The 18,071-nt window shown below is 46.8% G+C and overlaps 1 protein-coding gene across 5 annotated transcripts in view; it reads right to left on the bottom strand.

Annotated features, from left to right (window-relative positions):
- The window catches only part of Arhgap44 (Rho GTPase activating protein 44), a 152,082-nt gene extending 134,688 nt beyond the window's left edge, over positions 1-17,394 (bottom strand). For 2 of the 5 annotated variants that reach the window (XM_060363499.1, XM_060363504.1), the window contains exon 1: positions 17,073-17,391. In XM_060363499.1, the coding sequence (XP_060219482.1) occupies positions 17,073-17,125 (53 nt within the window). In that variant the 5' untranslated portion in view covers positions 17,126-17,391. Of the gene's footprint in view, positions 1-17,072 lie in introns of all 5 variants that reach the window. The other 3 variants (XM_060363502.1, XM_060363501.1, XM_060363503.1) reach the window with 3 other exon arrangements.
- Positions 17,395-18,071: the final 677 nt, after the last annotated feature.

Here is an 18,071-nt window from a genome sequence, read left to right as displayed (position 1 = left end):
GCCTCAATAGCCTTTCATTCCCCAGCTGATGGACTTTAAAAAGAAGTAATGATGGTTGCATTGTCCCAAACAATCTAATATTTCAGGCTACCATTTGGCATAATCAAAACACAAAATCCACCCTCAAATATTTGCAGTGTGTTTACGGCTCCATGGTCCCCGAAATCATGGAACACAAGTCCCTGAGGATAAGACCCTTTTGAACCTGTCTGGGTTATCCTCGAGACCTCACCATCAGATCTTCCAGAAAACAGGCAGAGCAGATATTTCCTGCTAACATGTCCACTGGGAAGCTGTCCAGTGCAAGGGTACAAAGGCTCTCCCTGCCCTCTCCCCTCCACGCTGGGGACAACTTGAACTTATCCCAGTTCTGGGAGTTAGCATGGAACACATGAGGTAGTCATGAAAAATGTACCACGATGCAAAGTCCCTCTGCCCAGTCCTTTAGTGCCCATCTGTGCATGCAGAGATGATGCTAAGAGTCCTTCTTACCAAGCATTCTGCATGTTATTCCCAGGATCTGCCTTCCAGGGACCCAAGCTATGGGTTACAGATACACCGTTGAATGTCATCTTTACTTCATGAACAGGTATACTTCCACTGTCCCTACGTCCCTGTGATTGGACTATGCAATGGCATAGGATTAATCAACATTTGAGAACCATGATTTAAAACAAATTATCTCTAACAACTCTAAAGATATGGCAGACTGTCTTCCATCACAGAACATTTTTGCCTCCTCTGAAGGCATGGTTAGCTACATATTTAGCATGGGAAACTGCAGTTAAGAAGCACATTCTCTGGTTTGGTTTTCCCCGAGGGAGGCAGAAGCAAAAGGATTTCCATGAGGCAAGGTCATGATGGTCTGTAAGGCAAGCTCCAAGCCAGCCAGCCAGCCAAGCCTATACAATAAGACTCTGTCTCAAACAAACAATTATCAGAGAGAGAGAGAGAGAGAGAGATGATTTTTAAAAATCCACCTTTGCAGGGCTGGAGAGAAAGCTCAGAGGGTAAGAGCACATGTTGCTCTTGCAGAGGGACCAGTTCCGCTCCCAGCACCTAAATGGTGGCTTACAACCATCTGTAACTGTAGCCTGGTTCCACAGGCTCCAAAAGTCACGCATATGGTTAACGTTCATGCATATAGGCAATATGTCCATACAAACAAAGTAAGACAAAGAGATCTAAAAAACTCATAATAAAGATTATATACCTCTGAGTCCTTTCAGAACCACCCACGCGGCCTCATCAGCACATTCATGAGAAGGGCCTGCAAAGCACCTTGGGTGACTTGGATAGTTAAGCCCCTAGCTACACAAGCACACACAGCTTCCAGCCTGGTGAAGAGGTAACACCAACTAGAAATCAAAATGGGATGGGGCCCATCATGTGACAGAATGAGCAGAGCACTGTGATGTACAAAGAGCAGCTCTGGGGAGAGAATGGAAGGGCTGACCTTTGAGAATAAGTGTAACCAACTGGTTTTGAGCCCTTTCCAATTCTATACTGTGGACAGTGCTGTAGATGCAGAGACTCCATAAAACACAGATGGATGTATGTGTGAGCCAGTGTTCTGGAACAGAAGGAAGTGCTCTGAGACAAAAGACACAAAGCTAGGTTGAAGTTGTTACCACCAGAAGAATACTTGGCTTTCCTTGGTGGAGTTTTCCTAGGACGCAGTCCAAAAATCACTGGGTTAAACCAAGGCACAGGTATAAGGCTGGCTCTGTACCAGAACGATCTTTCTTTCTTTTCTGTTTCTTTGTTATTTTTTGGTTTGGTTGTCTTTATTTCCTGAGACTGGGTCTCATTCTTCAGTGGTGGCTAACCTAGAACCCCCTAATACTCGCTGCGATCCTCCTGCCTCTACTTTCTAAGAGCTGGGGTTACAGGCATGTGCCACCACCCCCAGCTGTTTCTTTCTCTTTGCTTTTCTTTTGTGTGGGTGGGTGGGGGATGGTGGTGGCATGTACTCACTAACGTGAGCGTGCAGACACGTGTGTGCAGGCACCCACGGAGGCTCAAAGTCAATGTCCAGAGTTCCCATTATTTTCTGGGACTGAGTCTCTCCCTGAGCCTGAAGCTCAACAATTCAGCCAGACTGACTAGCCAATAAGCTTCAAGGGGCCTCTTGCCTCCACCCCACCCCATTCAGGATGCTGGGATTACAGGAGCACACTGCCACTCTGTTTGGGGAGGGGAGTTTGGTTTGGTTTGGTTAGTTGCTTGGTTGCTTGGTTGTCATCGTTGTTTTTAACATGGGTTCTGGGTAGCCAAACTCAGGCCCTTGCAAAGCAGGCACTTCACCGACCAATCTACCACCTCTGCCCCTGGTGTTCATTTCTAAGGAGCTCTGATTTCACCAAGGCACTCATCTCTCCACCACAGCCTCGTGACTCAGAGGAAAGCCCCTCTCTCCAATTCTGAGGGGTCCTGATGGATCTGTACCTACCTTCCCTGACAGTCAGAAGAAAGTCGAGGGCATGGGCTTGAGCCCCACCAATCTACCACATCCCCTCCCTCCTGTACATGTCGAAGGTCAAGTGCAAATATGTGAAATACATTGGCTTAGACTAGATGAAAGGACTCTTAGCCCATGAGCACAACCTTCTTGAATGCTCCTTTCTCCCTGACTCTGTGAATTATGAATATGGAAGTAAAAACCTTTGCTTTGCAAGCAGCCTTAGTTTTCATTAAAGTGTTTGTTAGCGTACAAGGGTTTCACTGTGGCAGTTTCGCACATTTATATCATTATCTTTTGTTTATATTTACCCACACACAGTACCCTCCCATACCCTCCATACCAAGTCTCCCCACTGCCTTCATGTCGTACACATTCTACTGCCTTCTCTTATCTCCTCCCCAGTCATTATCTTCCTCCCCTCTGCAAGTACCCTGCCTATCTATGTTTGTGTCCTAGATAGAGATACATGTATATATCATATAGCAAAGTAAACAGAGATTCTGCATCTGAGAGGAAGCAAGATATTTGTGTTTCTGAGCCTGGCAAAACATGATGAATGACATTATCAGGACCCAGACTTGTAAGCCCTAATCTGCACAAGAATACACAGCCCCTCAGGGAACCACAGTGTTCTTGAACTGGACCACTGCAAGTGCCATCCACTTTGCAGGAGATGTCCCGTCCTTCTTTACAGCAAACGGCTGTGTTTAACCATGAAAAAAAGCCAAGAAGACCAAGATACTGATGAAGACAAAGCAAAGAAAATAATGGAAGCCAAAAGGAGCCACAAAGCCCAAGGTGCCTGACATGCTCTGTCATCTCGAACGGCATGCCTTTACAGCTGTTTATACATCATGCAAGCATGACATGGGCTGAAACACCACAGGTTCCCAATGAATATTATGGTGTTCAATCAACTAAAATAAACTTTTACAAAAGAAAGGTTTTCCGTTTTTGTTTAACTGCGTGAACTACAATGAATCATGATGGTCATTACTAAAACCAATAGACTTCCTAGAGATATACATAGCCAGGCTATGTAGAACCTGTTTGTAGAATCTGCCAGCCCCTTAAGTAAAAATATGGATTGCCAATCTCTATCTTAGCTTGCTTCCTGTTGCTATAATAAAACACCAGGGCCAAAGGCAAACTGGAGAGGAAAGGATGTATTTGAACTCACAGCTGTCAGGTCCTACTCCATCGTGAGGCAAGTTGGGACAAGAGCTGAGGCAGAAGCCATGGCGGAATGCTGCTTCCTGGCTTGTTCTCCATGGCTCGCTCAGCCTGTTTTCTTATATAAGCCCAGCGGTGGCCCTGCTCACAGGGGTCTCATACCAACCATGAGGCAAGAAAATGCCCTAGAGATCTGCCTACAGGACAATCTGATGAAGTGGCTCACTTGAAGGGCCCGCTTCCCAAATGACCCTAGATTCTATCAAGATAAGAAAACAAAGCAAACAAACAACTCTAACCAGGAAGGACAATTTCTAAGATAAATTAGCAGTACACAGAATTTCCTCCAGTCTCCAAAAAGAAAACTTAACACAGAAGAAATGTTATATTCTTCCATGCCTGTGTCCAAGAGGATAGTATAAAGTCAGGAAGAATCACCTCAAGGAAAGATTAGATATAAGGGATCAATCACTGTGATCATCCAGGCTATAGACATGGTCTATAGATAAGACACAAAGTGAAAAGGTATAGAGAAGCTGAGCAGGTTGGCATAACTGCATATTCCCAGCATGCCATAGGCTAAAGCGGAGAGTCTCAAGGTCAAATCTAGCCTGGGCTACATACAAAACCTTATCTCAAAAGAGAAAGAAAAATTATCTCAGGGCTAGATACGAAGAAATTAGCCAGAAATGTAGAAGTGAAAAATAACTTCCTTCAAGGACAGGAAACCCTGGCAAGCTGCTCAAGATGGGTAGGGTCCAGCATCACTTACTAGAGACCTCAGTCAGCATCTGGGCTGGCTTAATCAGGTGTCATTCCTTCCAACAATTCGACCCAAGCTTGACAAGTTAAACTCTGATCTGTGCAGCTTCTGAGTGGCCCAGTGATAGCACATAATGGAAAGCCCCAGTCTTCGTTGCCCTCCTTGTGACCAGGCTCCCAGGAGATATTCCCATGATACTCTGTTCAACTTTTCCTTTGATTTAGAGAGCAGCCCCCACCCAAACAGACCAGAGTCTGCCGCTCTAACCAGGGAGGTCCGGCAGCCCACGGAGAAGCTCTGGTCCTGGGCTGTCTGAGGCAGACCACATTCCAAAATGCTGTCTTTAAAACTGGAGGCAACAGGTACTGGAGAGGCAACGAGAGGTTAAGAGCAGAGGACTGGAGTTCTTTTCACTGCACCCACCTCAGCAGCTCACAACTGCCTGCAACTCCAGCTCCGTGCACATCCAATCCTCTGGGTTCCCAAGGCACGCTCTCTCGCTCTCTCTCTTTCATACACACACACACACAAACACTCAAAACTCTAAAAGTTAAAAGCCCTGGCAATAATAGAACAGAAGAACTAATTCCTCCTCCACTCTCCACAATAGAACTGACGGATAATAACAGATTGCACACCTCAACAAAGCTACAGAGTCCGAAGTATTTCGGCATGAAGCCATGATCAACCTAGGGAGAGACGGATGCAGAGCAGTAGCATCAAAACATCAGATGACACCCTGAAAATCTACATCACCCTTATAGCAGGTTAAAAGATCTGGGTACTGCAAGTAAATATGCTAATTACCCTGGTTTAAACATTTACATTCTGTATTTATCAAGGTCCCTCATAAATACACATAATTCAATAACGTTTTTTATAAAGAGAGAAGCAGGTCAGCAAGATGGCTCAGGGCATAAAGGCACTGTTGCCACACACACCTGACTACCTGTGCCCCCTCCCTGGGGCCCACAGCAGAGAGAACCAATATTTATAAGCTGCCGTGACCACCACACACGTGTTACCCATATGCATGGCCCCCAATATAATATATAAATATAACAGGTTTTCTAGATAGTTAAAAAGGATAAAGTAAGAAATAAAAATTACCGACAAACCCTCAAAAACATGACTAATCTATTAATTGTTAATCTATTAATTAATCAATAATGATCTAAAAGTCCAGGGCCATATCACTTCCCAATAGTGGGCTAATCTATGCTACAAAAGGAGGTCTGCTATGGTGTCCAGAGCACTAAAGACGAGCTGTCTCCCATGTTTGAAAACCAGGGCTCAAAAGGACTGCAAACATGTTGTATTCAGATCCAAAAAGGCCCTTAAAGAAAAAATATTATTGTAAGAAACAATAACGACAGTTGCTCCTGTTGAGTCCTGGGAGGACTTTCTTCTTTGTTGTTTGTTCCTTAATGAAATGTGTGTTTATTTGAAAGAATCCAGATGTAAATGTACAAGCAGCAGAAGTTGCTCCTGGCCCGGCAGGCTTATGCCTCCCTCTCTCCAGACTTCCTTCCTGTCTTTCCTATGTAGTGTGTTTTGGTGTTGGCCGTCACCTCTGGGTGCACTTCTGGATCCTGCGTCCTCATCCTACATTCTTGTCTGCATTCTCACATTTTCTCAATGTTAGGAAAATACAAAAATAGTTGCAACTATGTCAACACCGAAATTACTTCCTGACTCTGCTGATGTCAGGCACGCTCTTCTCTTTCCCTACTGCAGTCATTAAAGCACCTCAGCGAGAGCCGGTGCTCCCAGTGTCTTCCCTCACCCACTGTGCAAGCAGCCATCACAGCTCGCTGCCCTGCCCCAGACCTGCTGGAGCAATGGCAGAAGAGAGGTCTGTCATGTAAATGCACATGTTCGGGGAACACTTAATTGACAGTGCTTACATCACAGTGTGGGAACGCACACACTGATGATGTGGGAGGGAGCACAACAGTGAGGGTCCCTGTGAGGCAGACTGATGTCCTGATGATGGGTGTGGGGGCCACAGTGAGGGCCACTGTGAGGCCAGAGGCCATCCACTTGACTTGACCCTTTTGCACAGTTGTCAGGTGGCTTTTTGGGATCCTGCGCTGCGGAAGAAGCCACAAGTCTTTTGCAGACACACGGGCTGCCTTCCCTGCAGAAGGCAAAGAACCTTCAAAGGGCACGTTTTCGCTCTTTCTGCTGATGCTACAGAAGGAAAACACAGGGAAGAATATCCTATTGACCAAAATTTCATTTATGCTCTTTGTGGTTAAGGCTTACACACAAGACACTCCATTATCTTAAAGGAAATGAGACAGTTTTATTTTTATTTAAGTCAAAGGCAGTTAATTAGCCTTTCTAAAAACAACGTCTAAAAGAACGTGGGACCCTGTGGTTGCAAAGAAATGGTACCAGGGCAAGATCTGGAGGTCTCAAGTCTGGCCCTGCTGTTTCCTACCTCCATTTCCCCATCTGCAAAGTGGGTCTATAAACACCACTTGATTCATGGAATCTGCAATGAAAACAGCCCTCACAAAGCATCTCACCAAGGCTCTTGCCAGGGGTGCTGCAAGCTGCTTCCTTGGCTCTTTCCGTGCCTGCAGCAGGGCTGAATGCAGAGCAACGTGTGTCCAAACGACTGGCTTTGGCCAATGAAATGGCAGAAGTGGCACATGTCACTTCCAGAAGAGACACTGGGAGCCAGGGTGTGACTCGCCACAGCCCTGTATCCTACTCTTCCACCTCAGCGCAAGTACGGAATAGACTCCAGGGTAGCCTGGGATGGGAAGGGCTGTCCTCCCTCCGCAGACCAGTGCCGGGAGCTGCTGAGATCTGGCCCGGTTTGACGATTAGGCACAGGTACCGAATGGGAGATGACTGCCATTACCGATGCTACAAATCATGTTCTTGGCTAAACACACGGACAATGGGCTTGACGTGAGCCGAAGACAAATGGCCATCAATTTCAAAGTCTCGGAACACAGGTGAGAGGCCCTGGTGTCATATTCTGCATCAAAGAGACTGCAATAACTGTAATTTATTGAGTCCTTATTATAATCAGGAGTTATGCTGAGGATATTATACTTACTATCTTATTTAACCCCAGTAATAGTCCCAGAAAGCATCATGTCACTGTGGCAGGAAGAGACTTTCTGTTCCCTTCACTATTATTCTCCCCACTGAAGGAAGGGCACTTGAAAACAGCCTTGTTAAAACTAATTTTGAAGCTGAGCACGGTAGGAAATGCCTGTAACTAACACACAGAGGCCATGAGTAGCAGCAAAGGATTGCTTTCCTGAGGCTGGCCCCTGGGGTGGAGCTGACCATCTCTGGTGGAGGGCTAGGAGAATCTCAGAGACCTGTCCTGAGGAGGCAGTGCAAGAGTGGGAGAGCTGTGCACAAAGAATGAAAGCCCTGGTGATTCTAGGGGGAGGAGGTGGTGTGGGGCCAGCCACATCCGGGGAAACTTGATGACTAGCTCGAGCCAATGCCATGGTAGCAAGGCGGCCTTTGTAAATTCTAAGTCAAAGATCAAAGAGCCAGAATGCCAACAAATGCTACCTCACTATTCTCTCTTCACCTTCAGCAGTACTGAAGAGCAATGGAGGGAGTCAGGTCGGATTCCCAGACTCGTCGCAGAGAAGCACGGACCTTGAGGGTGCTCTCCTCCATCTCAGCCCATTTTTCATGAGCCCAAAATGAAACACGGTGACATTATGTCACTGGGGTCTGACCTATTCTCACATACAACATGGGACATTGAACACTCAGAGCAGGACAAAACAAACCCAATGAACTCACAAGAGAATGCAAATAAGAGCAACCTAGACCTAAAAGCTGGTCTGAGGGTGGAGAGACAGGGACAAAGCTAGTGAAGGGAGAAAAGAGAGAAATTCATGTCAGACAGCCCTGGAAGTCCAATTCATATGCAGAGTCACTTGTTTTAATATCAGTATTACAATAAAGTGAATCTTTTAAAAAAATATGTTACTTGAAGTGATTGGAAAACATGACTGGTCCAACGGCCACTGAAGAAAATGGAAATACGTCGAAGAGTCATATCCAAAGAATATCCTTGGGAAATTTTACAAGCTTCAAAGAATGCCAAGTCCTGGTTTCACCGCTCCTTAGAGAAGGGGCCATTCATTTTTATACTGTAACCAACGTGTGTGAGAAATGGAACAAGGTTGTCAAATCCATTCAAACAATAAGTTCAATTTGGCCATACAGAAAGCATCAACAGACCACAGTCGGAACTTCTATTTATATGTATATGTATGTATATATATACATATGTGTGTGTATACATATATGTTATAATATATACATGGGTAGGAGTTCTCATTGATTAAATTTGATAATAACAAGTCAAATTTAGCTTCAGTATAAGTGAAAATCTTAAAGTAAAATAATATATTTCTTTATAACTTTTTCAAGGGCTGGTAAGATGGCTCAGTAGGCCACCAAGCCTGACCACACGAGTTTGATACCTAGAACATACATGCTATAAGTTGTCCTCTGACTTCTACACACATATGCACATATACACAAATACACAAATGTACATTTAAAAAGAAAACACCTCTGAAAATAACCACCATGCACTTATATTAAAGTCGATAACATAGGTGCCTGCGCATTACCACAGTATCATAGTGCTTTCCTGTGGGTGCTGGACAATGCAATTAGACAAGAAAACGAAGTAAATGCAAACCCTTACAGAAACGATGCACAATCATTATCTGCAAAAGATACAATGATCTGCAGGAGAATCTTGTAACCCAACTTTTAAATCACTTAAAAGCATTGGTAAGAGAAAAAAAAAAAAAAAAGCAAAACAAACGAATCTAATCCCCAAAGTGTGTGTGTGCATGATCAAGGATGACCTAATCGGTAACTAACTGCAGGAGAGGATCAAGACAGGCTTAAATAAACAGATGCCGCTCTCTTGAGATGCATTCTCAGGACACCCAATGTTGCAGAGACGGCACTCTTCTCCATCTCAATACACATATGTAAGAAACCACAAAAGGCAATAAGCACCTTCCTTCCACAAGGCAGTCATCTAGGTTGGACTGCAATGGTCCTAGGCAAAGGCTCAGAGTTCTAGTGACTGGGCCATGGAAAAGCCCTAACAGAATCTGGGGTACAAGGTCCAGCCTAACTCTACCGTCCCCACAAACACTGTTGCATAAGTATTAACCTGCCACTGCTCACAGCTGAGCCCACCTCAGCTTGCACTGGAAGTGATAAGGCAGGCCAAGAAAATAAGCCAGAAATCTTCAAGCATACAAGTGATATTTCACTACTTGATAATGGTACTTCAATGTAATACATAGGAGTTACACTGACAATTCAATAACAGGTTAACTAACATAAAAACAAGAGGCTTGGGAAAGTGAGACCTGGCTTCCCACACATGGCACACACCGGAACGGATGGCTGACAGGCTGTATGGGAAAGTCAAGGCATCCCACATACTGTTGACTGTTTCTATAATCTGGGTCTGAGGAAGAGTTCTGAACATAAACAGAAGCCAAAAATTAACAGAAATTTCCCAAACCAGAAATTTCAGATTTCCTCATGAAAAAAGAACAAGAACAAAAACAAACAAACAAGCAAACAAAGCCAAAATCTACAGGAAATCAGGAACTCACAAGTGAAATGTGTAGAGGAAGCAACCAAGCAGGTACATATGTAGAAATTACCTAAACATCAAGCAAAGTCATGAATGTGAATTTGGAAAGTGGGAGGGTCAAAAAAAAAAAAACAACAACAAAAAAAAAAAAAACAAATGCAGGTGATTCAGAAATAGCAATCAATGCCCAGGAAAAAGTTCAAGCTAACTAAAAGTCAAAGACACAAAGGCTTCAACAACTAAAAGTCATTGTATTAGTTGCTGATAGAGTTGGAGAGAGGGACAATTCTACCAAGGATAGAAAAGCAATGTGTATGTGTGTGTGTGTGTGTGTGTGTGTGTGTGTGTGTACATGTGTGTGAGAGAGAGAGACCAGTTAGCTATGGTGGACTATTACATACCCTAGAACATTTCATTATTGATTATATGCACACATGTATTTACTGGTATGAGATCATATTCAAAACACAATTGGAAGATGATTAAGAAGGTTACAAGAGTGTACATAATACAGTCACTGTTCTCTTTCAGAATATACAATCATGTGCCCATGGTGATATCTGGACCAACAATAGACTGCAAATACAAGGGTGAGCCTACAGGATAGCATCGGTAGCTTGTTCAAGCACACTCCAGGAAGCTCATACAACTGAGGTAGTTGCCCGCTAACAGACTGCATCTACGTACTGACCGTGCCTCCAGGGGGAGAATCACTAGACTTCCCCCCATCATCCGTAAGTTTATCATTTCTCTATGATAAATATTACTTACTTACGCAGCTAAAAATAACGGTTAAGAGTCTCTGCCTCTGCTTCTACTGATCGAGGCATCGAAGCAGACGCTGAGACTCATAGCCAAACTTTGGGTAGAGTGCAGGAAATTTTATGAAAGAAGGGGGAGACAGAAAGACCTGGAGGAGACAGGAGCTCCAAAAGGAGAGCAACAGAGCCATAAATAAATAAATAAATAAATAAATAAATAAATAAATAAAACCTGAGCCCTGGGAGCCCTGCAGAGACTGTCCCCAACCAAGGACAATGCATGGACCTAGAACTCTGGCTCAGATGTAGCCTGTAGACCCAGTCTCCAAGTGGGGTCCCTAGTAAGGGGATGAGGGGCTTTCTCTGGCATGAACTCAGTGGCAGGCTTTCTGATCACCTCTCCCTGGAGAGGTGCAGCCTTACTAGACCACAGAGGAAGACAATGTAACCAGTTCTGATGAGACCTGATAGACTAGGATCAAACAGAAAGGGAGGAGGTCCTCCCCTATCAGTGGACTAGGGGAGGGACATAGGGGCAGAAGAGGGAGGAACGGTGGGATTGGGTAGAGATGAGGGAGGGGGCCACAGCCGGGATACAACTTTAATAAATTGTAATAAATGATAATAATAATCATAAATGTTAAAAAATAACACTTAAAAATAATTGAATTCTGTGGGAAAATAAACATTTATTCTAAAAATAATCTCTACAGTTAGAAAATGAAAGCGACATCTGCTTCCTGGACAGAAAGGAAAGTTTCAAATTGCTAGACACCACAGCAGCTCTCCAAAACAGCAAGGAAGTTCCTGAACCCAAGGAGAGCTGGATCAGCTGCCCTCTCTCCCCTGAACCTGCTCTCTCAGCTCTGAGAGCCTCAGCACTGAGCCAAAGCATAATTTCACTATTTACCATCATTGTGGAAATAGCATTTGAAATAATCTGCTCTTGACTACTAATAAAAGGGATGATTACAGATCCTTCTAAAACAAATAACCACAAATTACTGTTTTATTCACATGGCTACTAATTAACTTTTTTAAACAGCCACAAGAAAACAATGCTTCTTATCACCCATCACCCATTATTAAAAAATTACCAATCATTGCTGATGAATTCCTCTGGTAAAGGAAAATGGGAGGGGAGATGATTAATTGCTACTCAAGAAAAAAAAAGGGGGGGGAGGAGGGCTTTCTCAACAGTGACTTGCAGGTCTGGACTGAGAGAAACCCAGGCAGCCTCCTGCTGACCGGTGGATGAGGCAGGCCTGCAGGGTAAGAGGCAGGGAGGACTAAGGGCAAAGGCCCTCCTCTAGCCCTCCATCCTCACAAAGCCACGCCTCAGCAGGAGGTCCCTCCCACCTAGGCTCCCAGGCCTCAGCTGAAGAGGGTCTCTACTCTGAAGAGCCACGCTGCACTCTCAGAAGGTGGCTGCAGAAGCCTGCACTGGTCTGAGAAGTCCAACTCACAGCCAGCAGAAAGGCTGGTGATGACTAATCTAGGCTTGTTCTGACTTTCTCCTCTGGTCCTATTGATTGACTGATGACTTTTGGAGGCCCACAGAAGGACAGGCAGCGGCTTTGGGGAAAAGATCCTCGGTGGCTTTGGCTGGAGCAGAAATGCAGGCCATGTCCAGAGCTCCTTGAGGCCGCCTCACAACCAGCTGGGATCACTGGCTGATGCCTGGACGGCCTGCTGCAGTTCAGCAGTGCAGACTGGGCTACGGCAGCGAGGCTTGGCAAGGCTGCAGGAGCAACCAAGCTCTCGGCTCTGTCGTGCTCGCTAGCAGTCGAGGAATGGAAAGCAGAGCTCTGGAGACAAGATTTGTTCTTCCACCCCCAGCTTAGCACCTCTCAGCCCACACAATCCAGTGCGACCCAAACAGCCTTGCTCCCACCTACAAGCCCACAAGCCTGTCGCTTCTTGCCTACTCTCGAACTTCATCCACTTTCCTACGAGGGCAGACCTCATGCAAAGCTGTTGGGCAGTTAATACTGGGATCCATTTCCAAGACTGTGTATATGGAAGGCAAATGTTTTCCGTGGACTGACCGAGCAAGCTTTAAAGAAAGATGACCAAAGCCTCAAGGTCCATTTGGTGAGCCTTCACCACGCCAGGCTCCCTTCACCCTCATCCCAGCCCTCTAAGACAGGGGCTTGCTGTACTTCCAACATGCAGACTGAAAAACAAGTCTTCAGCGAGGGCTGAGTTTGCTTCTTGCATCTTCTCTTTCACCCTGTGGGTCTCTTGGGTGCTAAAGTTTCGGCTCAGTGCTTTGTTTCACACAACACAAACCAGATATCACGTCCAAGAAGAACACTGTCTCTCAGGATGGGTCACACCCCAGAAGACACTAGGCCCTATTGAAGATTTAATTAAAAAAAAAAGTTTAAAAAAGCAAACAGTGCCACCCAGAAGGCATAGGCTAAGCCCTCCTTTGAGTCCCACAGCCCAGCAGCATCTGCCCCTTGCTCCTCTAGGCACCCACTGCCATTACAAAAATCAAAGAAGCAGCATCAGGTGCTCTCCCCCATCTTAAAATACTTTCCAGGACTCCTCTACTTACAATGCATGGATCTTCTGATCCAGTTGCCAAGGAATTTCAGGGAACCCTCTACATGCCAAATTGTCTCTGCCTCCCCAGGAGCTTAAAATCAAGTCAGAAAGATGACCGACAAGTGAAAGATCACAGTGGAAATGAACCATTAAAAGCACAGCACATCCTGAGAATTCAGGCTCCAGGAAGCAGGACTTCTGTTTGCCTGGCACTGTAATATTCCTAGAGCAGAGCAGTGTGAGACCCACAGGAGACAGCGAATCGTCTTATACTGAGCATAAGCATGCCTTCCAGAACGCTGGCCCAAGGATCCTGGAGCTACTCTCCATCAAGCTCAGCAGCACCGTGCTAGCCAATTTTCTGTGGTAACTCCCTTGTCATTACAATCCCTATATCACCACAGGGCAAACTTCATTATTCCCATTTTTCCCAGTAAGAAAAAAAAAAATGTATAAAGAGCTAATCTCAAGATCACTAAGCACCCAAGCAAACGTGTTCCACTGGATAATCAGTATTCCTAGCCAGTAGGTACAGGCTGACAAGAGAGAGCTTTCTAGAGTGTGGGTAGAAGTCAAAGAACAGATATGACAAAATCAAGAGAGAAGCATGTGCTCTGACTGCAGAAGATGACCAAGGCAGGGCCTTATGAATCCCAGGTTGGCTTTGAACTCACTATGAAGCCAAAGATGACCTTGAACTTTGGACTGTCCTGTTTCAACCTCCAAGTGGATTATAGATATGTGTTATCTTGTGGTACTGAGAACTGAACCTAGAGCTTCATGCATGCTAGGCTAAAACCAAGTGAGCCTTTACCAAGTCTTTCCACAGTTGCTGAAGTTCTACTTCCACGTGCCCAACTCCAGGCAAAGTACTAAGAACCCAGGAGTACATTCACGGAGGGCCATCCTTGCATTGTTCAAGGGACAGGAGCCAGTCCCTAGAAGTTTTACATTTGGAATAATCCCAGAACCTCTGAGTTACAGAGAGTGAGCTAGGTGGGGAGCTGCGGAGAAGTGAAGCTCTCAAGTTCACACATCTTCCAGAAAGAAGGAAGACGCTACTTCCAAACCGGCGGAGTGAGAATTGAGTGTCTGCTAAAGCTACTCTACAAAGCACTCCATGAAACCACACCGCCCACCCAAACTTCCAGCCCCACGAGCTGCCAGTGAATGATTAAGAAGCAAATTCCTTTCCCCAAGCAGAGGGTCACGCCTCTCAACATTCTCAATAGGAAGAGCCTCACCGCACCACCTTTCATTCCCCTCAGGGCCGGAGTAAACCATTTTAATCTTGGCAATAAATATTGACTGAGCACCAATTATCTACAAGGTACCGCTGTATGTTCTTGGCATGGAAGGGCGATCAATACATTCTATTGGAAACAGACAGGCAAAAATAAAAATTACAAATAAAAAAAAAAAAAAGCTTTCAAAGAGTGGTGAGGACTGTGCAAAAATGAAAAGGATGATGAGCAAGAGTAAGGGAGGGAGGACTTACCTGAGCCAAGTCCTTACTGATGAGAAGGCTATTTGGGAAGACCACATCCTCAGCCAGGTAGTAAAAATTAGTGGTCAGCAAGAACAAAGCCCTAAGGCAGAGATGGGCTTGCTATGTCGAAGTACATGAAGTTAAGGGACAGGCATTCAGGCACAGAGAGAAGGGGAGAGAAAATGAGCATGTGGAGAGAAAGGGGTGCAGCCAGATGTGGTTGTGTAGGTCACTGGAGTACTGTGTTGGGTGGATGAGATGGCATTGGGGTGCTGAAGCAGTAGACTATCATGAACTAATTTTTGCTTTAAGGGTTCACTTTGAACTTCATCAAAACAGAGACAGGTCGGGCCTCACTTTGTAAAAGCTGGTCATCCACAGACCTGGCAGATAAGCAGGACACATCCCTAGTATTTGTACTTTTAAGAATGTTCTTTCAATAAGTAAGACCACTTTAAAAAAAGATCCCAAATTACCTTTACTTTTCATTTCCCCCATGAACGAAGGTGAAAAATAAGGTTCCTATGTCAGTGGCTCAAAAATCTCACAACTTAAAAACAAGTCCTAAAGGAAGACATGAGTCAGGTTTCATGAAGAGAGCATGAATGCCATCCCCATGACATTTAGATCCTGGCATCAAACTAACACTCTAAGACCATGAGAAGCAGCAAGCCATGGTCAGAGTGAGGGGCCTACTGACCCCAGAGATGTCTAATGCCATTGCATAGGCCAGATCCCAGACGGTGATCCAGAAGCCCAAACAGTAAAGAGTGGTCAGCTAGACAGCCAACCGCTACACTCCAGGCACCAAGAAAACACTATCTCCGCATCCAACACAACATAGACAGTCCACGTGAGGCTATATTTGTGGCAATACTCTGCCAAAAATCTGGGCTAATCTGACTCTGCTATTCATAAATTCCCCCTCATGTTAAAGCACATGTGTTTGGGAAGGGAAAATGAACCGAAGTCTAGTTTAGACGCTGTTACTTGGAAACCATCTGGAGTCCCTGAAAGCGTGAGAAGCCACCACATCCCCTGCCCTCAAATGCCCACTGTAACTAGGGCAGTGTGCTCCCATGGAGTTGAGCTGTCCTCTATTCCCCAGGGAAGTCCCCACCCCCACCCTACCAGGTGCCAGTTCAAGCTCCACTTCCCACCCAAGAAAGGTATTTGGTTTCTCAACCAACCTGGCTGAGAGCACTCCATGTGTGAAGCACGCACTTGAATTGCACCCAAGGCTGGCCTCCTCTCTCTCTGATTGCTTTAAACCGCACACCTGAATTCCTTTGACAACCACACAGAAATTCTTCCCCAGGCACAGAGAATCCGTGAAAAATCCCCTCTACCTAACAAGCCTGTGTTTCGAGAATGTCTAGCTTTAGAAGCGACCCACCAGAATCCTTATGTAACCTTAATAGATCTTGGCACCCCGCAGATCCGCTCCTGGAGACACTGGCCCAGATCTAGTCCATGTTCACCAAGATGAGGGCAGTCTGGGTCCTGCAGATTCCAGGGCCCGAGCTGTTCCGGACTGTGAGGGAGGGGAGACTGCCCCCATCCCCTACCTGGCTGCGAGCCTCTGACCCTCTCATCTTCCAAGGGAGCTGGACCTCCGCTTTCCGCACCCTCCCTCCCTCCACTGAAATCAGTCTTGGGACTGAGCCCACAGCAGCGCCATGCCACCAGCACCTTCCCTCCTCCCCGCCATCCTCTCCCCTCCCCCAAACGCTGAAGAAAAGCCTCCAGGAAAGTGATCCAGCATCTCAGACAGTCACAGTCCCTGAAAACAAACAGGGCTCAAGGGGGAAACCGGGGTATCGAGCAGGCCCAACGCTACCCCAGGACCCTAAGCCGCCCTGAACTGGGCGCAGGGAGGAAGGGATCTCCAGAGGCAGCCTGCGACTCCGCAGCCACCAGCTCCATCAGAGCAAACACCTGTTTCCAGGAAGAACACGGCCAGAGGAAGACGGAGTTCCGAGGAAAAGCAGGGAGGGTAAGGTGAAGGTCCAGCTGGGGACGCAGGTGAAGGATGCGTCACTCTCTGAGCTGGGCAACCCAAGCCTAGACCGGCGGGCGGGAACCGAACAGGGGTCTGGGTCGGGAGAGGAGAGGTCAAGCCTGCTCGCCCGCGCGGACCCAGGAGGGGCACAGGAGCTCCAGGCCGGGCAGCTCCATCACCTGCGCCTGGCAGATGCAGCCCCGCGGGCGTGCCGGCCCCGGGTGGCCAGCAGGTGACCTACCTGCCCACCGTCTGGTTGGCCAGCTGGCGCATGCGGTTAAACTGCTTCTTCATCGTGGCCCCGCTGCCGCGCTAGCCCGGGAGCTGGGGAAGAACGGAGCTGCCCGGAGCCCGCCGCAGGGTTACATGGCTCCCGCGCCCAGCCTCCCGGGCGACGGCGGCGGCACTGCGGAGCCTGGGGAGCCGCCTGGCCCGCGCCCAGCCTCCCGAGAGCACCTCCGCCTATTCCGCCCACCGCATCCTTCTCAGTGACACGCCCGGGGCCGCCCTCGGCGTCCGCCGGTCCGCCCGGGCTGCAGCTCCAAGCCCCAGCCCGGCGAGCGAACCGGGGAGTCTCTGCAGGCTGGCTCCACTGGCCAGCTGGCCGGGTGGTCCCCATGCGCCTGTGCGGGATGCGCCGTGCATGCTGGGATTTGTAGTTCGCCGCTCCCACCTTTCCTCTGTCCAAAGTTTGCAAGGACAGCTTTAGCACCGAGGTGGAAGACGGCAGTGTTGCCAAGGCGTTTAGGCTTTAGCCTTCTAGTAAAGGAAATATCTTCCGTGCTTAAAAGGTGAAACCAAGGATACAACAGCAAACAGAGTGAGCGTCTGGCTCCTATTACATCTCAAGTGAATGTGAGGCGTTTCCGTGCTGAATTTCGCAGGAAGATGTGCTAGAGGGATGTGCTGATTAAATTGAGAAAGGTCACCTTATTGGTGTTCAGTTACAGTGTTAAGCTTGGTTGCAAGGGGTTTCGAACCAGGCATAGCATGAATCCCAAAATGCTGTTCTCAATCTTCTCCAAACGTGTAGATAAACAAAAGCTGATATATGAGATTGAATCGGTGACATCTTCTCTATTGGCCCAACATGAGACAGCTTTCTTGTATGATTTCGATGCCGGTCTCATAGCTATGTTCTTCTCCTTTCCACCACCAGACTTGAATGGGCATCAGCTGGACGGCCCACTGGCATCCACCAGCTTGTAATTGTGGCCCTTAGAAAGTGGCTGGTGAGGAC

This window comes from Meriones unguiculatus, chromosome 11 (genome assembly GCF_030254825.1).
Source record: "Meriones unguiculatus strain TT.TT164.6M chromosome 11, Bangor_MerUng_6.1, whole genome shotgun sequence".
In the NCBI taxonomy this organism is placed as follows: Eukaryota; Metazoa; Chordata; class Mammalia; order Rodentia; family Muridae; genus Meriones; species Meriones unguiculatus.
This window is presented reverse-complemented; position numbering and strand designations above follow the sequence as displayed.